Below are 23,748 nucleotides of genomic sequence, written 5' to 3'. Positions count from 1 at the left end.
TTTTTAAAAAATGGTTACACATACATCACAAACACCAAAATATCTGCATAGCAAATTACCGTACATTCAACTTAAAAAACAATACGATAGCTTAACATTTTTGGTAACAAATGCATGTACACGAGTGTCTCATACTTAGCACAGCGGACCCAGTTGATGTGCTGATTGAGAGAAAAGAGGAACTTCTGCCTGTGAACTGTCCACAATTTGATGGTCTTGTCATCAGAGGCTGTGACCAGAGTTTGTCCATCACCAGAAAAGTTCACACTGCGCACAGTGGCAGTGTGAGCCCTGAACACCGTTGACTCTGCCTTCCTGCATTCACACAACACATCACCAAAATGTAAAAGGTAGGCAGTCGGTCTTGTTTTTGTCATTTTCCTGAATGGTCATTCTGGGGTGAAGCACACTCGACGGCAATGACGCTACTTGAAAACCTACATGCTGGGGACCCAAAGACGTACAGTCTTGTCTCTGGACGCCGATGCCACCAGGTGGCCAGACGGAGAAAACTGAACAGAAGTGACAGCTTCTTTGTGCCCATCAAAGCGATAAGCTCGCATTTGAGGCTTCATGTTCCAGATCATCACACAGGAGTCCATAGAGCCTGTGGCTGGGAGGGGAGGAAGTAAACACACGAGTGGATTGATAACAGAAAAGAACAGAGGTCGAGCCTCAGACACACAAATACAACTCCAAGTCCAGAAATGTTGGGGGTGCTGTTTAAAATGGAGTTAAAAACAGAATACAATGATTCCCAGATCTCATAAACCACTATTTTATCAACAGCAGAAAATAGAAAACATATCAAATTGTGGAAGTGGGAGAATTCACGAAAAATATTAGCTCGTCTTAAATCTAATGACACCTTTCAACACGTTTCAAAAAGGTTGGAACAGGTAAACGAAAGGCTGTGAAATTGGTGCTAACAAAACAGCTGGACGAACGGGTTGCAACTAAGAAGGTTCCCTGGCAACAGGTCAGTAACACGATCGGGTAGAAGTAAAACTGCAAAGGCTTTTCCATCATCTACAGTGGAGACACCTCGGTGCGAACGGAACAGAGCCTGGAATAAATATCTGATGCCTGTGATCTGTGGCCCTCAGATGCTAATTCAATAAGACAGGATTCAGCCATGAAAATCACAGCATCAGGAACACTTCTAGAAACCACTGTCTGTAAATACAGTTAATACGCCGCGTGTTCAGTTAATTGGTGGCTCTAAATTGACCCAAGTAAGTGTGAGTGTGCACGCCGGTTTGCATTGTCTGTCTTGTCTGACTGTCAAGCTTTCTTCTCTGTTGTAGAATCCCGTAACAGACAAGCATCAGACATCGTTCCTCTCCCAAAGGTGCAGATGTCAGTTCCCAGATGTTTACAAATCCTCCTTGAAAAAAAGAAGGGACGCTACTAAGCGGTGAACATGGTCTGTTCCAACCCTTGTGAGACATGTTGCTGCCATTACATTCAAGGTTAACTAACACTTTTCATGAAATAGTAAAATGTCTCCCTTTCAGCATTTGATTCGTTTTCTATGCTCCACTGTAAATAAAACATTAGTTTGTGAGATTTACAAATCATTGCATTCTCTTTTTATTCACATTTCACACAGCATCCCAACCTTTATGGAATTGCCATTGTACAAAGAAAACAGCAGGAAGCAATTACCAATCTGTTTCATGTTGCAGCTGAAGTCCACACTTGTCACGGTGTCCCTGTGACCCTTGAAATGCCTCTCGAGGGTCGGATCAGCCTACGTCGACAGAGAAAAACAGTTACATGCGCAGTTAAGTCAAGCCAAAATTAGAGTTCGACTTGGCCATTTATTTGGGCCACCACCATCTTTGTCCCAGTATAACTAAAAGGAAGTGGAATCAAGCCACGTCTAACTTTCTCAGTGTGAGATTAACAATTCGACAGACACCAACTCAATAACCTGAAACTTCTACGATCAAATAAAGTAAAGCAAACTTTATTATTCCCAAGGGGAAATTCTTCGTGCAGTTAGCAGTCAACAAAATGTTACTTGAGAAAAGAAAAAAAGGCAATAACTAAAATTAAAATGATTAAATAAAAAAATAACAATGGAATTCAAAGGAAGAATCCTTAAGAAAAGCACAAGATGAAATCCAGATTTTATGTTTTAGAAGAAAGTATTTGAAACTTACATCATTAGTTTCACCTCTGAACTAAGTTTTGTGACGTTCAAATAAATAGTTTTTGCATGCCCTATGTTTAGCCTGTAAGGCAAAAAAAAAGCAATATGCTATGAGAAGGAATTGAACCACTAGGTGGTGCTGTTTAATAGTATTCTTCTTAAAATAAAATAAAAATAAAGAGTAAAAGAAAACTTAAATTTTAGACAACCCAATCAAACAAATCATGCTGAGGCTCGATAATCCCCAATTATAATAAAATTATGATTTATCTTCCAGGTAGCCCACACATTTTAATTCTAAAATCAAGAGGAATGTCAAATACCTTATACCCCATGTTTAGCCTGTAAGGCAAAAACTCTTAATTTTTGCTACCACCACTAGATTTCACCAATTAAAGCAGCGACTATTTAGGTATAATGTTAGCAATTAACTAACAATACTTTAAAACAAACGAGTTTTGAGTGTCCAATCCCGCTTTGAATGTGAATCAGACCTCAACAGGAAGTGCTGCCTGACAGACTGTACACAGGGTGTAATGCTATAGGGTTCAGCAACAGGGCAGGCTGGGTTACCAAGGAGACGTGAGCTGTGCTAGTGCTAGCCACTGCTAACCGTGAGACTCTCCGGTGAACCGAGAGGCAGAAAACTGGACATTGAGAGACGTATGTTGTGGTTAAAGAGGACAGTTGTGACATGGCGGAGCTGCATATTATAGGACAGATCGTCGGGGCCAGTGGTTTCCCGCAAAGCAGTCTATTTTGCAAATGGGGAGTTCACACCGGAGGAGCATGGCGTCTTCTATCGGGGCTGAAGGAGGGTCAGACCCAGGTAGACATCCCCCAAACCGGAGACATGGCGTACTGGAGTCACCCAATTGATTTGCACTACGCGACCAAAGGACTCCAAGGGTGGCCAAAGTTTCACCTCCAAGTTTGGCACCAGGACTCTTACGGACGCTGCCAGCTGTACGGTTATGGCTACTGCCACGTCCCTTCCGCCCCCGGACATCACCGGATAAGCTGTGTGACATGGAGGCCTCTTGGCTCCTGGCAAGAGCAACTTGCGCAAATTTTTGTCGGCGGAGGTCCCCAACTCCGCAGCCCAGACCTGATATACAGTGGGGCGGACAGATACAGACTACAGACGGAAGCCATGGGGACAGTGGAGCTGGAGCTGGGAGTTATTATGAGGCACTTTGACAAATATGGCGTCGAGAGCTGAGACCTTGAAAGGAAAAAAAAACTTTGGAAAATTGTTAAGGATTTAATGTTGGACAGTCGTGGACCGAATATTAATCTTATAACTCACATTTAGTCATTTTTGTACATTTTTCTAAATTCTGTTTGCGTTTTTACATTCTAAATGCACCTATGTGTAAATAAACTACTGTAAATGAAGTTGGTTCCTAGTTGAGATGTACTACATCATCCACAAAACACGCCTATTTGATGCCGTCTACTTAAGTGAATTCACAATACAGTGATGCTCCAAACTCATATTTACTAACCTTTTTAAAACATCTTAGAATTATTTTGAATAGTTAATACATCCCATATTTTACGAGTAACTGAGAAACTTAAGCTTATTTACATTATAAAGCTGGAGATGCACCTGGAAACACTGATGCAACTCAAGAGGCTATAAATCAAACCTTTTCATAGGATACAATGTTCAGATTTTTTTATTTGTGGAGATTGTAATTAGCATTGTTGAGTTGGAGTGCAGATGTGTCTGATACTTTTCCAAAAAATGCCGAAGACGTTGTCTTCGGAACATTATCCAGCACAACTTCACTAGTGGAAAGACACCTCTATAATAATGGCAACACAAATGAAGCTTTATGTACTATTGCAACAGGCTGTACAAGTGCACCAAAAAAGGCCAGGTCTTCAGCTTTTACAACCTGAAATAAGCTACCCAAAATTACATAAATTATCCCTGTATTTAACACATAGCTTCCAGCTGAGTGCTCAGTTTAGCTTCTACACATGACGATATGTGCATTATATTATAACACAAGCAACTCATTACAGCAATATATCCTTTATATTTTAGTAAACAATGGCTGGGGTTGTATGCCATACAAAGTATAAAGAGAGATATTTTTGCTCAAATCAAAGTGGGTTCTGTAAGACACATTTCTTACACATTTGTTAAAGACTTTTGAAGACTACTGTCTCTGATTTGTTAACATTACTGCCTGTCTGGCGCATCTTTACGTTCTCATAGCACCTGCAGACATCTCACAATGACATTAAGTGTAACAATAACCCGTTACTTGTTAAATAGGGGTAGGGTGAATTGTACTTGGGATAATGCGCCTATTCCATATAAAAAACAATCCACAACAGTAATGAATCAAATTACAAATAAGCTTATTAAAAAAAAAAGGCGTAACACTACAAATAAGAAACGCACTTCATTTCAGTTGCTCGGGTAACAAGTACCATGCTTCTAAACTCACCAGCGAAGAAGTCATTTTTCCTAATATCCGTGGCAATCACCCGGTGAGAGCAACTCAGTGCTGATGTGACCGTTATGCCCGAACTATAACCGCACTCAGCTCCACTATTAGGACGAGTGGGATGCACAATGTCGCCCGGTTAGCTCACCGGTTTGCTAACATTAGCTTAAAGCTAGCTGCTAGTTGCTGACAACAACAAAGTTCAGTTTACGCGCCGCTATTGGGCGCTGAACAGTTGGTCAGAGTTCTTAAAGGGGAACTTCTACCCCCCCAGTAACGTTTTGTTCGACAGAAACGTTGATAAACATCTACGGATAATGCCAAATTAAGTGTACAAACAAATGAAAAAACTAAAGGGAACAATTTTTCCTGACATGAATAAATCCAGATAGTCAAAAGTGAAGCTTTTCATTTCAAACCGTGTGAAAGTGTAATGACCTTCAGTTGCCACCAGATGTCAGAAGCGGTGCACTAAGGTTTTGTGAGAAATTGAAAGTATGCTTACAACGTTATGTTTGCTCTAACTTTGATCTATAAATATTGCCTTAATTCTAAACGGGTGATTTTTGTCCTGGAAGATGTGGGAAAGATTTTGGTAAACAAATGCATTTTTACTGTAGGACTACTTAACACAAGATACTTGCATTTTGCTTGAACATTTCCATTTTGTGCAAGTACACTTTATCTATTATATACATTTTCACCAGGTAATGTAGCAGGGTTTTTTTTTTGATCCAGTAATATATCTACATTTATATTTCATCTGTTGTGAAATGAGTGCTAGTAGCACTTGTTGCATTAAAACCCATATACAGAAACAATTCTTATTAAATACTATCTTAAGTCTTAACATATATCTTATCTTATCTTAACATATTCCTGAATACATTTTGCTCACGTTGGTTAGATTAGACACCAGAAGATGTTGAAGCAGACATTTTGGCTTGTTAAGATAAAAAAAAAGAAGAGTTCAATTGGTGCTAGTGAAGAGTCCTTGTATTGTTATATATTAGATTGCTTACACATGTGCTTTTTTATTTGTGTGTGTGTGTGTGTGTGTGTGTGTGGGGGGGGGGGGGGGGGGGGGGGGGGGGGGGGGGGGTCAAACCTTTAGTATGTAAACCAAATGAATAAGGTCCTAACAACACATTCTGACCTTGGGATGAAGTGATAAAGCTTGACATTGCCTCAAGGCCTTTCATCCTATCACTTGATACTTAGTGGTGCATCCTCACTCATTTCAGTATGCACAAAATAATGCAAACCCTTCAAGCCCATAGAGTTTGTGGGGTCTGGTTCGCGGTGTTGTCTGCTCTGAGTGTCACACATGCAAATGTGCAGTGAGTTGTTGCCACAGTAAAGACAGAGGTTACATGACTGAATATAGGTCATCTGAAGTCACCTGAATATAGATCTCCAGAGGATTAAGACGTTTTGTAACCTATTGTTCACCTCCACTCACGGATAGAAAGGAAATCATTCGAATCAACAGATGGCTACAAAGATTCTACCCAAATGGAAATTCAAGCATTTAAGTTTGACATTTCAAAAATAAGTCATTCACGTAATAACAATCTTTGTTGACCTTTTACTTTACCCAAATCCCCTTGTGGCTTCAGGTAGGAAATTACTAGAATTACTATTGTGATTCACCCTTCATACTCCTTATTTGTGTGGGATTACAAGCTGTAATTAGGTGGGTTGAAAAATATTTACACTATATGGCCTTGTGTCTGTTTTTAGAATGTAATCACAAAAACAAGCAGCACACTCTTAATATCTCTCTTGATTTTAGTGAAATACTAAGAAGGGAGTGAGTTTATCATTTGTTTGGAATGTACATGTCAAGATTATTTTATGATCATCACAATTTCATCAGCATTTCTTACAACTACTTACAGTAAAGTGGACATACTCAAGCTAATCTGCATGAGGCACAGTCACCGGTGGTTCCAGTGTTTCTCAACAAAGGTGAAACCCATTGAGACGGAAGCTAGCAGAGAATGACCTGGAATCCTTCCTTATTTAGAAGTTGTAAAAGGACGTCAGTCTCGAGTCCTTCACGCATGCACACACCCACATAAACGCACACAATAACACTTGCAGAGTTAGATCTTTCCCATGGGACAAACAGCTCTTGAGCAGCGCTCCAAGGTCACATGGCAGGAAAGTAAATATTGCATATCTTTCAAGGAAAGAGGACGGAGTTCACTGAAAATAATCTGGCCTTTGTCCATGGACACTTTTTCCTTTTCAGTAAAGGATGTTTATGCAGTTTTTTTTTTATCTCCTTGACTCATTTATAACTGCTACTTAAAGTTGAAACATTTACTTTCTTCACGTTTTACGGGATCTTATCCAGAAAACAACTGTTTCCGTCACGTTTCTTTTGTCAACCAAGAAGCAAAAAAAAAAAAAACACAACTTGTATTGGAAATATTCATTAATTTATTTTGGCAAATGAATCACAATTCTTAACATTATTAACCCATTAAAGTGGGTCTCAGTTTACTCGATTTCTAAGGTTTTATGATGTGTGTCAAATAAGTTACTGTAATGCAGTGGCTCAGGTTTGCCCATCCTTGACCAAGCTGGTTTGGCCAGGTGGACTTCATCTGTGCTTCCCATCTGAAACCATATGCTGATTATCTGCTGGTGTCCCATCTCAGACCCATAACATTAACCCATATGAGATTAATTGTGTTTACCCATGTTTGAACCAATTACTAATCCAAATGGGTCCCAATTGTGTTGCCCACTTTGAGCCCATACGTATGCCCACTGGGTTTTGCTCATATTGGTTCTTCTTAGTTAATCCAAGGGAGCCCAAGATTATTAGCCCACACAGTATCTATGTAGTCCAAGCATGTGGGGCCCACGTACACATGTTTGCTGGATATCAGTTAAAATGAAAAATACTTTGAATTTTTAGAAGCTGTCCATAAGCCAGAAGTTGCTTAGATTTCTGGTCTGATTTGGGAAAAAAATCAAAATGAGGCTGATGGAGCTAGTACACCAGTATTTATCCATAATCTACCTCTCTGTAATGAAAATACCATATTCCCAAATCAGACTGTAGGTTTTATCAAAGGCTATATGCAGCCAAGTCTGTTATCTAAAAATTTGAAGTTTCTGTTACCATTTTAAAATGATAAAGTGTTGCACCGGTGAAAGTTTTTAGTTTTTCCTTAATTCGAGTGACTTAAATGTAATAAAAGAGATTCGAATTTGTAAATATGCATCAACAAAAATGAAAATACGACTGAGGAATTTGAGATTTGTTTGTAAAAGTTGATGAAATGATTAGTTTTGTGCTTGGTTTATGTGCAGATATCTACTGGTGACCTCATGTTAGTGGAAGTGAAAAGGGCATTACAAAATGGAAAAAAAAGATTAAATATGACTCACACATAAGGCGTTTGCTTTTCTCCCGCTAAAAAAAGGAGAAACTTTTCTAAGAAGATGATCCATCATATTTGGCAGGTCTAATTTATTCTAGCTCACAACAGATTTTCAGACAATGCCTTGGTTGCGTGAGAGAAACAATCCAAAGCATCTCTCTGTCTTGGCTTTTTAAAGGCACGCCTTATTCATTAACTACATTAAGAGCCTTAACGCGGAAGGTTTCCTCATTGTTCCACAGCATTAAGACTTAACGACAGTCACGACAAAGCTAGAGAAGGGTGGTGGTTTATTTTTAGAGACACCATCGAAAAAAAGATATGCGTCTCACAAATGAGGAAATGTGTAGACTAGTAAATCCACTGATCTGGTCATAACTACGTGCACAATCTTTAGCTTGCCATTGTTTCCCATCACAACGGAACATGTTTAGGCTTTCCACCACAACAGAGAAGTGAACTTTATTTGACAGACTATCTTTAAAAGTAGTCAGGGACACAGTCTTTTATCTAAATCATAACTTCAATCTGTTTATGTTTGAATTGTGATTGTACAGTAAACAATGCATTAATATTAGGTGTAAACTGTAAGATACTTAAACTTAAACTGAAAAAAACTCATTATAGTTTGGCCTGAAAACATCAAGGATGACATGAAATTACACTAAATTGCGATGTAATTCATTATTCCATATTGACTGCCATGTTTTGTTCAGGGTTTATTTTCAGCAGGCTGAAGCAGTCTCATTATTGTCATATGCACCTGCTGTGTCCTTTGCATTCCCGACTGCCCTCACTTGCACTGTTATGTAACATCAGACTTTGTGCAGGACTGAAATGAAATCTGATCACGTTTACTTCATCAACTCTCTGTATTTAGAGTCAATGTAAACCAAATTCAATGTCTGCTCTCCCCCTGTATATATTATATGTGACAGATAGCCTTGGAGTTCACAGCTAAAAGTTTATTTCACCTGACACACTATGAATCTGACCCATGATGAGAAAGTGCTGACTCATGTCCACGTTTCACAACTGAGAACAACTCCCTGTACAGACACAACCGCATCCAACAACCGTACAAACTAATCCTTTTTTGTTTAAATTTGTGTTAGCAGCATTTTCCTCCCATCATGCTGAATAGAGAGTTTCAAATTTAACTAATTCTTGACTGTGTGAGGTCAACTAAAAATGTATTCTCAGTTTTTTTAATAATTAAGTTTTTCTTTTTTTTTAGTTCTGTCTGCAGAGGAGAGTTTTGGCCTGACACATATCACTTTCTAACAACTGGAGGTAGGCTGTGTGGTGCTTAGCACAGTTACCTTGCAGCAACAGGGTTCCTGATTCAAATCTCAGCCGGGGCCTTTCTGTGTGAGTTTACGTGGGTTCTCTCCAGGTACTCCGGCTTCCTCACACCATCCAAAAATATGCATTTCAAGTTAATATGTGACTTCAATTTGTCCTTAGCTATGACCTTGAATTGAATTAAGTGGGCATAGACAATGGATGGACTGACAACTAGATGTGGTTCCTCTTAGACTGAAGACAGAGCCTTCAGTTATTAGGTTGCTGTCCAGTGAAAGCAGCTTCCAGTCTGGGTTCATGAAGCTCTCAACCCTCTCAACTTTTTAGTTTAGGCTTAAATCTTTGCTTTTTGAGAACATTTAGTTAGTGCTGGCTTAGGTGACCATGAACCATCCATTAGTTATACTACGGACCTGCTATAGGACATCCCATTACACACTTCTCTACTTTATTTTTGTCGTAGTCTTTGTACCTTTAAGCCATTATTATGTCATGACAACCCTTTTGTTAGTTTGTGCTTTTTAACTCACTGTTGCTTTCTGCTGGTATCTCTAGTGCTATATGTGTCTGGTACGTGGTTAAGGGCCCAACAAACCTGCCCAGTTTTTATTATTTGTTGTTTCTTCCTTAACTTTGTTCCTCTTTCTTTTGCTGTCCCGCTCTCTCTAACTGGTCGAGGCAGATGGTTGCTCTTTCTGACTCTGTCAGAATCACACTTTCCTCCTCTACACTCTCACCAAGTGTTTGCCAAAGATAAATCATTTAATTTAGCCTTATTTATGAGGTGCTCAAAATTCTTTTGATCTGAATAGGTGCTGCTCCTTTAATAGCAGTTACAGGAAGAACATATTCTCGTCTTTGTGAAGACTTCTGTGAAGGAATTGAGGAAGTGGACTTGCTGAATGTCTGGCATGCTTTGTTTTTTGTGAGTAAATGCCTTTGCATCAGGTGAGCAATACCAATGAGTTATCACTGCTAACACAGATAAGGCATACAGTAAATTATTCACAATGGCTTAAACGTATATCAGTAAAGTAAAATAAAGACAGCCATAAATGGATATATTCCTGTTGTTTTGTCCTGCGCACGAGAGTTAAGGCTCGGTTCCTTTTTATTATTTCCCTGACTGCCTTTTACCTGCATGATAAAGAAACTATTAGAAAGTTCACACAGCGATAGAAATAAAGTCAAGTCATGATGCCTTCTCACCCACTCTGTTATCAGTGGAGCCATGGAGTACAGGTTATCTGACCTTCCACACACTGTGTGCCGTGACAGATCCTGAAAACACTTAATTCATTGTAAAATTAAATAATGCACGCATGATCACACTTTCCTGTTTTAATGGTTATAGCAGTGTGCGAGATGTGTTTGATGGAAGACCTCTTTATCAGCAGGTCTACAATCATGAGGGAAGGGTTTTGTGATGGTTGGCCAACAGGGAGGAAAAGGAATGACTGAGGTCATCCAAAAGGGGCTGTAATCAGTTCATCAGCCTGTGGTGTCACGCACGCACATACAGAATGTACTGTGAACAAGACAGTGCTGTCCTTTGAAGAACACAAAAACCACACAACAAAATATGTTTGTACTTTAAAATCTATATGCAACAGATTAAAGCAGATGTTAAACTTCAGGTTTGGATACAGTTTGCAAACTGCAATAGATTGCCATGGAAATTAAGAGGGGAAGCCTGAGAAGGAAATTCTGCACTGAATGCTGCCAAGTTACCAACAACCTCTGCAGAGGAAGGAGTGACCTTTATTGATGGTGTGTTGCTTTTTACACATCCTTGTTCCTTGTCTGGTTTGAGGCGAATGATGATAAAATAATGAGTTAAGTTTCAGTAAGTGAAGGTTGCACCAAGCAACTCATGTGGAAAAAAATAATGCAAGCATGATCACCCCTTCCTGTGATTACATTTTCCAAGTAAACCTCTCCCATGCCTACAAAATAACAACAAAGACCAAAACACAGATATACTGAAATAATCTGGCTAATTTTTACCAGACTTTACCATTATGTTCTAATTACCAGTAAAAGCTTATATGATTTTTCTTAAGATTATTTTATGAGGGATTCATTCACCTAGGGTCAGTTTAGAGTCACCAATTGACCTAACATGCATGTATTTGGGTGGGTAAGAATTTGGCTTCAAAGAATCACAGCTAACAACTAACAAACTTCACTGGTTATCAAAATGAGCTTTTTCCCCAGAACTGAGAACTAAGGATTTTAGGCAGATGATGACAAACCCTGAGTCAAGTTTCAGTGAGTGAAGGTTGCACCAAGCAACTCATGTGGAAAAAAATAATGCAAGCATGATCACCCCTTCCTGTGATTACATTTTCCAAGTAAACCTCTCCCATGCCTACAAAATAACAACAAAGACCAAACACAGATATACTGAAATAATCTGGCTCATTTTTTTGACCAGACTTTAACATTATGTTCTAATTACCAGTAAAAGCTTATATGATTGACTATATATGCTTGTTATGTCTGGATCTGCACTGTTGCCTTGCCAGTTTGTGGAGGTGTTTCTTACCAAGCACAGGAGGTATGAAAGGCCATAGAAGGCTAGGAACGTCCACCTGGTGAAACTGAACCCTGGCCAGTCTATACCCATCATCATGTGGTAACATCATTGTGATCCACAAACTTCAAATTCCTACTGACTTGATGACGATCCATCAGACTTCACTGTTGTTTTTTAAGAAGCAAAATTACACACTGATTCATCTTTTATGGGTCAGTGGCATCTGAAGATGATTTTGGAAGTTACAGAAAATAAATCTGACATCATTAAATAGAGAATGTGTTAAACCTCCCCTTTCCCAGTTATAGGGTAATTGCTCTATCACTAAATACAGGGAATGCACAGTTATTATGACGTTCGTTGACATCCAAACATAAAATCCAGAATTCGTTCTCAAACTATAACATGCATATTGAAGAAATATTAATTAACCTTTGAACTAACACCAGTATTAATTTCCAACCCTATCTTGTGACAGAATGTGAAATAGCTATATTAGTGCACAGCTCTAAAAGTTGCAATTTCACAATACAGGCTAATGGTTGTATAATCAATGTTGTAAATCAATGTTTTCCTTATTCTATTCCCTATACAGATGCAGGTCAACTTTAGAGTCATCTTTAATGTCATCATTGCATGTCATGTGTTTCAACATGTCAGCCAACCTCACTTGCGTACATTTGGCCACAAATGCTTACAAAGGGAAAGGTGGAGATAGAGGAAGGCGTGAATCCACAGACGATGCAACAATTAATGACTTGCCCTGCAAAACTTTGTCATTGTACTTCTCTACATCCATGATTTCTTACTTTTCTACTGTGCTCTAACTTGTGAATAGTTAGGGTTAGAAGTCAGAATGAATCAGACATGGTTGGAATCAATGTATGTGGTGAGGTCTACATGTAGAAAAAAATAAATCTTGGGGTACGATGAGGTTCTTTGTCATCTCACAGTTTACAGCGAAGGATTAAGAAACTATTACATTTTGGACAAGTGGATTTACTTTACTTATAATACTTGAACAGTAATTGTAATCAAAAGTTCTTTTAATAGTACTTTCAAGGAAAAAGATGCAGCTTGCGCAAGATTCAAGCTTTCTCATTGGCGCGTTTGAATAAAAACAAAACCAGCTATCATATAGAAAACTACAGAGTGATGTCATTGCTCCTCATTCCTCCAACAATGCTGTTGAGGTGTTGATCATTTTGAAGCCTATCAGGATTCCATTCCTCTCTTATCTCATGCTCCAGTAAGCCAAAGCCGAAGTGTGTGTAGTCGTCGGAGGACTTACAGTACGGTACATAAGCAAAGCTTGTCAGTGTGTTTACCAGCAGAGTGTAGAAATGTTTCCCTGTAAGGACGTATTCAACAAGTAACTAGTGCACACAAAACAAAGAATCAAAGGTGGGGATAAGCGTAAGTGCAAGAGCGGTACACTTGTAATTCTGGTTATGTGGGCTTTGACAAGAAATCTTGATTGTGGTTCTCATGAATTTACAGTTGCTATGTGGCAAGAGCTGTCAAAACTCTTGTGATCTGTCTCTTTTTTCTTTTTTTAATTTTGCAATGCATTTTCCACTGAATTTACACAGGGATGAATCATTGAAAGTTTCATTGCCAGACAGAGATTAGCGTTGGCATCTCTTCCATGATATGTTTGCAAACTCCTGTTCTTAAATAAACTAAACTTAAATAAATTCTATAAATAAACTGGAAATTTTGGCTTCAAAGCATCACAGTCAACATCTAACAAACTTCACTGGTCATCAAAATCTTCTTTTTCCCCAGAATGGAAAACTAAGGATTTTAGAATATGAATTAAATTTGCAATAGTGTTTTTTTTTTTATAAATAAATACAATGTGTTTGAATTGTCATTTATTCATACCAATGTATTTCATGAATTGTCAAATATAACCAAATATATATATAGACGCATGGCCTAAGAGCGTCTGAAACAGATAAACAGTCACAAGGCAGCTTTTCTGGAAGCTCCAAGGACCTACAGTTATCTGAACCCTGAAGGCAGATTGTAAGGTCAGTGTCAAGTACAACGAAGACATGAGACTGGACTGAATAACCATTTCTAATCAACAATTATTTACATTACATCTCAAAGCAGTTTGATATTATGACAGCAGCATTTTACTTGGTTGCACATTTTACTTGAGCTAGACTTTTCTTGTCCCTGCCTCTCCGTGCAGCACACAATCCGACATGCTTCCAGCAGAACAACACCTCCGTTTCTTTTTATTCTTTGAAGCCTTGAGTACACAGTGGATGAAATGATCTCATGTTACATTTCAAAGAAAGCTACCAATAAAGGGCGTATTGTTTGCAAAATGCAGGTGCAGAAATGATTGCTCCCTGAAAGCTCAGTGGAATGTTTAAAACTATGAAACCAGTTTCAACCAGCCTCACATTGTGCCAGCCACAGAGACACACGATGACATGGATGTTGACAGAAATTTAATACAAGAACAGCAGCTAAGAGCTTTCCTCTTACGCTTACTGGCTGTGTTCAGGTAATACCATGAAGGTAAATGCCACGATTAAAGCCTAGATTATTTAAAAGTGCTATGCCGCTCAAATCAAACAGTCTAACCAATAGCAAATTGCCATAGCAAAAATGGTAATAGCAGTAAAAGTTTTTCACTTCACAACTTAATGCATGGCAATACTTTTCTAAATCTTTTCTAGTCATATATAGCGTCCATGTGTCACTATAAAATTGCTACGTGCTGAACACTATGATCCTCATTTAGTCCACCAAAGAAAGTACTTCAAGCTCATAGTCTTGTTGAGAAGTCAAAGGGAGGGAATACCACACAAAACAAATGACAGCATAATCTGGAATCCATCTGCAAAAACAGTCACACTGCAGGCACAAATATGTCATTGCTTTCCGGGAGTCACAAAAGTCTTTTATTGCCTTTCAAGTTTTAGACAAGAAACACAAAACATTAACTGTGGAGGTTGAAAAGATTTTCTGCTGTAATCTGTGTTTAAACCTGCTTTTTTGTTTTTGTTTTCCCCCGTTCTCCAGTGTTTTCAGCACCTTTTTATGCACATTAAACAAATCTATTCATTTTGCCCATATTCTCTCCCTCAGAAGTTCTGGAGATCAGGAGCAGTGTGTTCTGAACTATCGGATTTGCCTGAGCCTTTTCTTCCACTTCACGGTTTACGGTGCTGCTTGGAGATGCCCTCAAACCGTGTGCCACATTTTTGACACCTGCAATATGTACTTATTTGAACACTGTGTACTTTCAGATGGAGTTAATACGTCTCCAGTTTAACAACAACATTTGCACTTATTGAAATGCTATTCACACCATTTGACTTCTGTCCCACTTGCTGTATGAGAAATGTTATGGGGTTACTGAACATATATTCACGTCGTCCTGCCCTTGTGGCCCCATAAAAACAACATTGTTTACCTTGCAATGAATATAGTGGGCTTGTTAATGTAGTGATGATGGTATCTCAGCATAGACAAACACAAGTGCATTGGGTTTGAGCACCTGGCGCAGAATTATTAGATTACTTCTGAATTAATTAAAAAAAAATGTTAACAGACTCGATTTAGCCTGATAACAGGGCCAACTAATTATGTTACCATCACATAAATGTCCTTCCAAGCGAAGGTTTTTGTTACCAACCAGTTTCTAAAGTGCAATTCAGCATGTTGCCAAGCTGATAAGCCCGACCAATCAGTGCGAGAACTATTTGAATCTTCAAACAAACATCCACTGTGGGCTCGCTGTTTCATCGCTCCTTGCTTTTGTCTGAACCATGAGAGTTTGGCAGCCATGCAGGAATGAGTAGCCGTGGAAATGCAGCCTGTGAGGTCAGATCGCACACGAGGCAACCAAATGCCTCTCTCTCCAATGACTCACAGATGACTTTCCCACAAAAGAACAAAGTACTGGCAAGATCATTTCTCAAAAAAAGAGCTAGAAATGTTTCTCACTTCCAGTTTCAGAACAGTTATGTGTTCAAAATGTTTCTGCCATTTTAATGAGGCGCTGAGCCAAAAGGAATGCAACAATGACACAGATTCATTAACGCTTGGTTAAACACATAAACTGATGAAAAGACTGCAAACTGGGACAATCCCTTGATTGAGGAACTGAGCAAAATACTGAAACACCAAATATATATATATATGTATTGCTGGCCTCTCGAATACACTTTTCACCATGCCATGCAACATTTACCTTAAGAGCATATGACAACTTACACCACTGACTTTTCCACTTGACACTGATACACATGGGTTTATTTTTATATGTATGTGTAAGGGAGGGGGCTAGGTCACAAGCTCTGTATATAAAAATAGAAATGGAGTCAATTAGTTGAAAGATACTGTATTAAAAGTGGCTTTGCTCTATACTCAGCCCATCACTTCAGTAAAATCTACTTTACTGCATGACTGAGAGTAAAACGAGTGATCCAAATCTCCTTTGTTTTTTGTTTTTTGGTCTAAATGGAAAGTTTAGCCATTTTAAGTAATACTTGGAGTGGGACAAAGCTGTCTATACATGAGAATCTGTTGATCTGCTGCCTATTTTTTTCTTTACGGGATAGCTTTGATTTACAACAAAATAAACAGGTCAGTTGTGAGTCTAAAATATGTAAAAATACTCATATGCTGACAGGATTTTAATGCAATCTGCAATATTAGACATTCCCAACTTCATTGAAATGTGTGTGCCATGTGAGATTTATTTGAATTTGCAAGTTATTAAGATCATCCCTATAGATATGACTAGCAGCTTAGTGAATCCCAATGTTCTCCAACTTCACTGTATCAGACATATCAGACAAATTTGCCCAAGCAACCACTCATAGACACAAAACTGCATAACATGTTGTTTATTCATTATTTTCTTAATGCCATTTTGCTCTTCTTCTTATAACTTCCTCCTTGTTGTCTTGCCTCACCAAACTCTCCTTTTAGTTTAGTAACTTATTTCAACCCTATATATCTTCACTTGTTTTTTGGTGAGAAACATGTCACATTTTGCATCTTAAGCGCCACTTGCTCCCAAAGTTAAGCTGCCCAACGCATTTTTGGGGTATTTTTCGAGATACATATTCTTAACTCTGCTAATGAAGGATCTTTTAATTATCTGTGTCATTAAGATATTGAAAAAAACACGAGACTCGAAATAATTCTTAAACGTTTTCATACTTTTACCTAAAAGTAAAGAAAAATGAGCAGTTGACAAATGATCATTTTTGTGTTTGTGCAAAAAATACACATATACTTGAACACGTATTGTGTTTCTGTGAGTCTACTACAGCAGCTTTTGCTTGCAGTCTGCTGAAGAAGTGGAAGTATTTACACAAAGCAGTGGCAACATCATTTCTTAATAAAATAGAAATGTTTCTCACTTCCAGTTTCAGAACAGTTCTGTGTTATATGAGGCAACAACGGCATTTACAACACCTGACATGTTGGGAAACTGTCAGTGATCTCTCTGTGCAGGGTGACATGACAAAAAACTGTGTAAAACTGTTATTTTTAGGCTTGTTCATTTTAAGTACATGATAAATTATGAAAAAGCAATCGACAGATGTATATTTTAGTCCTATCTTCATGCTTGACAGTACGACTGGTTTCATGTCAGTCACCCAAAACTGCCTGTGGCAGGTGTTATAGTTGGAGGCTTGTGGGGATCTCCAAGAATGGTTCTGTGTGTCCTCACCATCGTGACCTTTATTTTATGAATCTGGGTCTCATAGGTGGAACTTATGTCATCTCCTCCTGAATTTAAACAGGTCAGTAGGCTCACTTATAGTGTAAGATTTCACTGGGTGTTTGGGGAAAATAGGTATGGCTTAGTTTGGGGCCATCTCATTCAAAACAACTGATCTGATGCATAATACACACACCTCATTAGTGAACTTCACAGCCCACTTGTATTAACACCGTAAGAGTGTATGGAGAGGCACAAAACTTGTTCATTCTTTCTATATTGCTTTGTATGCTTTGGTGTTAATCAAAATTAAAAAGGAAAATAATTATTTGACCATATCCCACTTTTATCACAAGCACACTAGTCAGAAACAAAGATTCTACTGAAAATCCCTTTTTCAACCTTCAGTTTAATAGTAAAATATTGTGCTGTTAGAACTAGTTCTCTAAGTGACTACACTTGGCTTAGTTTATTCAGTAACCCTCTTTGGAAATTGTGCTTGCATGTTTTTATTTTATTTTTTTAAATCTTCTCTTATGAGCTTTTGCTATAACAGCGTCACACAGACAAAATCGTTAGAAGTCGGTCATTAGTTTAGTAGAAATGCAAGCACATGTTCCTTGTTCCCAGCTCTTGGATCATGCCCAGTATCTTTCAGGTTTATAAAGCACAGACACAGACTTGCTTTCTTTCTCATATTTTATTCGAAGCTTATAGAACATCTGAACATAGAATATCTTAAATAATACAAATACTATTACTTATCGAAGACAATTGATACATTCTACGACAGTACAGAGGAATGAGTATATGTGCCGCCTCGAGCCAGCAGTGGTGAGTAGTGTTATGCGCAGGCTGAGATAGGGTGGCTGAGGCCACTAAAGTAAGACTTCTCCCGGTCGCTCATCAGCTCAAAGTGCAGCGGCTGCTGGCAGAACGTACACTCCGCTGATGAGTGGGGCTTCAGCTGCAGACCCGCCTCCTTCCAAGCGTGCACCAGCCTCTCTGAAGATGGAAGGGAAATAGTAGAAGTAAGTTCAATTTAAGAGAGAAAGCTACTGTCGGTTACAGTTTACAGGAGATTTTACAGGAGTTTTAACTGCAACATGATATTATGGTAACTTAATTATCTTACCAACAAAGTATTTCATCATCTCAGGGGTGTGATGAGGGGTTGGAGCAATGCGCAGAAGCTCCTCCCCTCTAGCCACAGTGGGATAGTTGATGGCCTGCACATAGATGTTGTGGCGATTCATCATGATGTCACAAACCTCTGTGTTTTTCTCAGCATCCGACACCTAAAACAATCAAGACACATATGATTATTATGGTGGAGCCGTAAAGGATGTCTTTTGTACGGCTGAGTTCTAATCTGAACGAGATCAGGCCATGAATTAAATCAAAGATTACCCGGACAGGGATGATGTGGCTGGGACAGTGCACGACAGGCAGCCCCGAGTCCATCAGCATCTGCCTGAGCAGCTTGACGTTGCGCTGGTGTTTACGTCTCAGTGTGCGGCCTTCTTCCCCTTTAAGAATCTGGATAGACTGCCTGGCTCCAGACAACAGCATCGGTGGCAGAGAGGTGGTGAAGATGAAGCCGGCGGCATAGGAGCGCACCGTATCCACCAAAGCAGAGGTACTGGCGATGTAGCCGCCCACACAGCCAAAGGCCTTGCCTGGAAAAGAAAATGACATGAGTGGTCATTTAGAGACTCTTATTCAGACAACCTTTTAGAAAGAAAAAAAAAACTATACAAAACTCTCACACCACACTCAACTAAAATTCTTCCTGAAATGGCAGCTGGACAAGAACTGGAGAGCTGCTGGGTAGGAAATAATCGTTCCCTCAGCTTGACAATGACACCGTAATTCAATAAGAGTGCAGTGAGAGCCCACAGTTTCCTAGCAACAGAGCTGCTCCAGCTTCTTTCAACCCCCTGGGATATTGGGTGACACAGCTGAAGCTTAATCCTCAGTGTAAGACAAACACAAAGAGCTTGTGGATTCACACTAACTAGGAGTAATTCTTTTGATGCATGAAGTTAATAAAAAAATTTCAAAATAAATAAACAAAACCATACCGTAAAAGTATACTGCCACTTTAGTGTTAAAGCATATTGTTCAGAACTATGTCATCATCATCAGCTTCATAAATGTGCTTTAGTAGAGATTGTGTGCTGACCTAGAGTCCCTGAAACGATATCCATTTTGTGCATGATGCCATCCCTGTCTCCGATGCCCCCTCCTCTAGAGCCATACAGGCCCACAGCATGAACCTCGTCCACAAAGGTGATGGCACCAAACTCGTGGGCCAAGTCACACATCTCCTCAAGTGGACACACAGCACCTGTGTTAAGAAGAGATACGCAGGTCATATTACAGGCAGCTCCTAAAACAGGGTAACAGGCCCTGGAATAGATACACCAAGATGGAAGTAAGTGGAAAAATAAATAAATAAATAAACTACAACTGACCATCCATGGAGTGCACGGTTTCAAAGGCCACGATCTTTGGTTTGGTGGGGTCTCCCTTCTGCAGCAGCTCTCGTAGATGAGCTACGTCATTGTGGCGGAAAATAAACTTCTTCGCACCGCTGTTCTTTATGCCCATGATCATCGAGGCATGGTTGCCGGCATCAGAGTAGATCTCACAGCCTGATATTTTTCAGCAGAGATGACAGGTAAGAATGAGCCATGTTCGAAAAAACTTTAAACTGCTTGTAAACGTACGGAACTTGGTTTGCTTACCAGGCAGCATCTTGGCGAGGGTGAAAAGAGTGGAGTCGTTGGCGACGAAGCAGGAGGTGAAGAGCAATGCAGCATCCTTGTTGTGGAGGTCAGCAAGCTCTTGTTCCAGTTCAACATGAAATTTACTGGTCCCAGAGATGTTCCTGGTTCCTCCGGCTCCCGAACCATGCTTTTGTAAAGTATCCCTACGATCAGAAAACACACAATAAAAAGTTACTCTAATTTTGTCCGGTTTTCCCTGAAATATGACCTTAAGAAAGCCGAAACATTACCGGAAATTAAAAGGAAAAACAATCAAACATGACACTTGCGTAATAGTGTGAGAGTTTGGGAACTTGGTTTAAGGAATTTCAGCTTAACAGCAAACAGATCCCGGCAGGCTCAAACAAGTAAGAAAAAAAAAGGTGTAAAACAGTTTCACTGGAATACGTCAGCTTAACTACGGTTAGTCACACAACGAACTACCCACGCCTGGGTGTCAGGTTGTATCTAAAGGCTCTCAACATTACAAGTTTTTTTTTTTCGTCTGAACTTAGCTCCCACAGACAAAAAGGAACAGAACAAACAGAGGAAGCAGAAAGGAAAGAAAAATATTTGCTACATTGCATAACATACTTTGACCTGAAAGACTGGTTCAATTTTAGGCTAAGCATTCAAACTACTCCCCCATTACTTACATAATGGACTGGACGACCCGCGGATGTCGACTCATGCCCAGGTAGTCGTTGCTGCACCAAACAGACACCTCCCTCTTCTCGTCTAGAGAGCCCGAAAAGTCGTCAGCCATTGGGAACTCGGTGGCCCGACGGTTCACCGTTTTAAACACACGGTAGGTGTGGTCGCTCTTCTTCTCCTCTATCTTCTTCTCAAAAAACTCATCGTATTGGAAGCGGGACACTGTGACAGAAGAGGAGACTTTCTTAACACGTTTCAGTATTGCCCCAACATGGCGTTGGAGGGAGCAACGCTAACACAACACAAAACCCATTTCATGTTAAGCAAAACAAGAGCGGAAACACCGAAACAAAAAAAAGGTAGTAGTAGCCACTAAATTACATAACAAATAGGGGACTATAGCACAGCGAGTTAGCTTAACAATTTAGCCTACCAGTATGAATTTGAAATCTAAAATTCATCATAAACCCAGAAAAAAAAAAACTTACTTCTGCCAGGCAAGTTGTCCTGCAGCAAGTGGGTGACCCTCTTAGGACGCTGCTTCAGGAGAGTCTTTATCAAATTAGTTTGCTCCCCCCCTTTACTGTTACTGGCCATGGATGGCTGCTTCAACTGGGCAGATGAAACCTCTGAAAAGGATTCAAAGACAAATACAAAATATTATTTAATATTAATAATATTGTTATTAATATTATAGTCAGATAAAATAAAATGAGCTAAAACTTGTCTGATTTGTAACAAATCTTACCTTTCTGGACAGTGCGTACTTCTTGCACATCCTCCTGGAACTCCATGGCAACCTGACGGACCACGCCGCTGTTCTTCTGGTTCATCTCAGCAGCCAAAAACGGGCATTTGGAGCCCACAGTCTGACCCGGGGGTGGCATGGGATGACCAGTCGGCAGCTTGGACTCTTTTCCCTCACTTGCAGTCGTGTTGTCTGTCCTCTGATGGGAGGATGAAGAGCAGAGAGCCCGAGCCATTGGAGGGGCCATGGGTTTTGCAGCCAGCTCCATCATGATGGGGCATCGCTGAGCGTACATGACGAGAGACTTTTTGGACTGCTGAAAGAAGGCCTGGGGCACACAAGCCAAGAAGGGGCAGCGACGCACTATCACATCCATAGTCAGTGGCAATGAAAACTGTAAAAGAAGAAAGGAAATGTAACTGAAACACGTTGGATAAGTTATACTTGTACTGTGTTGCAAAAAGGCTGGGAAGAAAAACACAATTCAGTTAAATGGACCGTTCATAATTAAGATTAAACATTTTAAACAAAACGGCCAAGTTTAAATTTTAACAAATGCTATAAAGACTTTATGAAAAGGTTACAGAAATGTAAGGACTTTTTGTAAGAGGTTGAAATAGATCTTTGACCTAACAATCCTGCTCTTGTTTGACAATACCATTATCTTAGTCTCTCATTCCTTTTCAATAGGAAAGTGTTCAGACATCTGTGAACAGATTGACTGCTGAGCTCGTTGCATCAGAAACCCAATGTTGACGCTTTAATAAACAAAAGGAGCCACATTGCGTAAAACTGAGTTTTCCATAGTTTCTTCCTCTGGCTGTCTCGGATCACTTAGCCGGATGAAACCGGGTTTTCACATTCCAAGAGAGAGCACTCATTTCAAAGACTTCTCCCATTTTAATTCAAAGGAAATTCTAGAATTAGAGTTCAGCTTTTAAAGTTCATAAAACATTATTCAATATGCCACTTAAACTCTTTTTAGGGTCAAATTGGTGTTTTTCCTTGAAAAGAAAGACGAAACAGAAATTCCGAAAATACAAAATAATTGTAAAATGCAGGTATGACACCGTTATAAAAATCTCCATACATTATTTTCCCCATACCGAAACATCCGTATCAAACCCCACCTAAAAGCCGCTCACTAATGTTATGCAACGCTTATTGCAGTATTTCATAATGCCAGCGTTAACTATAAGTTATTTTACACAGAACTTGAAAGCAATTCTGTATTAAGTGTCATGATTAATTAGTCCCTGGTGTTCAAAAAGACAGATATTAATAATAATAATAATAAAAAAATTCTGTAATAGAGGACAAGTCTAAACTACAGCCGGCCTCTCTTGGTCCTTGCCGGTTAACCTAGCCTAACGCTAGCCGGACTGCTAACATTAGCTAAAGCGCTACCAGAGATGATGGTCACGATAAGGGCATTGAATTAAACACATACCTTTAAAACTTCACAACAGGTTGCGTGATTCTTCGTAGGGGTAGTTTCGAGAGCAGGGTATTAGAAACGGTGCTACACAAAGTAATGTGCGAATAGAATTAGTCGATTCCTGATAAAGTGCAGAGCAGCGAGACTGTTATGTTATCCTACACTGAGGACGAACAAATAGGACGCGGATGTGCCTGTGCTTATAAAAGAGCAGGAAGGTAGACGCCTTCTCAAAGTCTCGCGTGATTTTCATAAAATACGTCAGCGCTTTTTCTTAATATTATCAAACAGCCCTTTTACAACTCAGATGACTACAATAAGCAATATCATAAATGAGCTCAGGAAAATCCGCAGGATTAATAAAGTCAAGATATTTGAGTGACTTCATATAGCTAGAGTGCAGAATATTGTTTAGTTTTGTTTTGAAAATGAACAGAGATAGATTTTTATTGAAAAATATACTGACATACTTTGTACAGTATTATGTTTGAATGAATTTGAATTAATTCAGTTTTCTTAACAGAAGAGAGTGTACAAAAGAGGATATTGTAATTTTTAATCAATA

The 23,748-nt window shown here is 39.3% G+C and overlaps 3 protein-coding genes across 4 annotated transcripts in view; 1 reads left to right on the top strand and 2 right to left on the bottom strand.

The window, feature by feature from the left end:
• Positions 1 to 4,896, bottom strand: part of poc1a (POC1 centriolar protein A) — a 37,460-nt gene extending 32,564 nt beyond the window's left edge. The window contains exons 1-4 of the mRNA XM_072381875.1: positions 4,624 to 4,896; positions 1,669 to 1,753; positions 442 to 613; positions 136 to 315 (exon numbers count right to left, since the gene is read on the bottom strand). Of these exons, the coding sequence (XP_072237976.1) occupies positions 136 to 315; positions 442 to 613; positions 1,669 to 1,753; positions 4,624 to 4,638 (452 nt within the window). The 5' untranslated portion in view covers positions 4,639 to 4,896. The remainder of the gene's footprint in view (positions 1 to 135; positions 316 to 441; positions 614 to 1,668; positions 1,754 to 4,623) is intronic.
• b9d2 (B9 domain containing 2) lies at positions 2,591 to 3,556 on the top strand. The gene has a single exon (XM_072381876.1). The coding sequence runs from the start codon at positions 2,853 to 2,855 to the stop codon at positions 3,378 to 3,380; it is 528 nt and encodes a 175-aa protein (XP_072237977.1). The 5' UTR covers positions 2,591 to 2,852; the 3' UTR covers positions 3,381 to 3,556.
• A 13,361-nt stretch (positions 4,897 to 18,257) lies between the features above and the next one.
• Positions 18,258 to 23,340, bottom strand: alas1 (aminolevulinate, delta-, synthase 1). Of its 2 annotated transcripts, XM_072381873.1 has the most exons (10): positions 23,196 to 23,340; positions 21,746 to 22,139; positions 21,486 to 21,626; positions 21,000 to 21,219; positions 20,323 to 20,507; positions 20,050 to 20,229; positions 19,758 to 19,922; positions 18,983 to 19,251; positions 18,708 to 18,870; positions 18,258 to 18,577 (listed from the first exon to the last, which is right to left on the bottom strand). In XM_072381873.1, exons 2-10 carry the CDS (start codon positions 22,119 to 22,121, stop codon positions 18,417 to 18,419), a joined length of 1,860 nt encoding a protein of 619 aa, XP_072237974.1. In that variant the 5' UTR covers positions 22,122 to 22,139; positions 23,196 to 23,340; the 3' UTR covers positions 18,258 to 18,416. The 2 variants fall into 2 exon arrangements, with proteins under 2 accessions (XP_072237974.1, XP_072237973.1); XM_072381872.1 differs by lacking the exon at positions 23,196 to 23,340 and having other exon boundaries at positions 21,746 to 22,175.
• Positions 23,341 to 23,748: the final 408 nt, after the last annotated feature.

This window comes from Leuresthes tenuis, unplaced genomic scaffold, assembly GCF_036924035.1.
Source record: "Leuresthes tenuis unplaced genomic scaffold, fLeuTen1.0.hap1 SCAF_3, whole genome shotgun sequence".
NCBI classification, from domain to species: Eukaryota; Metazoa; Chordata; class Actinopteri; order Atheriniformes; family Atherinopsidae; genus Leuresthes; species Leuresthes tenuis.
Note: the sequence above shows the minus strand (reverse complement) of the source record. Positions and strands in the feature narration are given on the sequence as shown.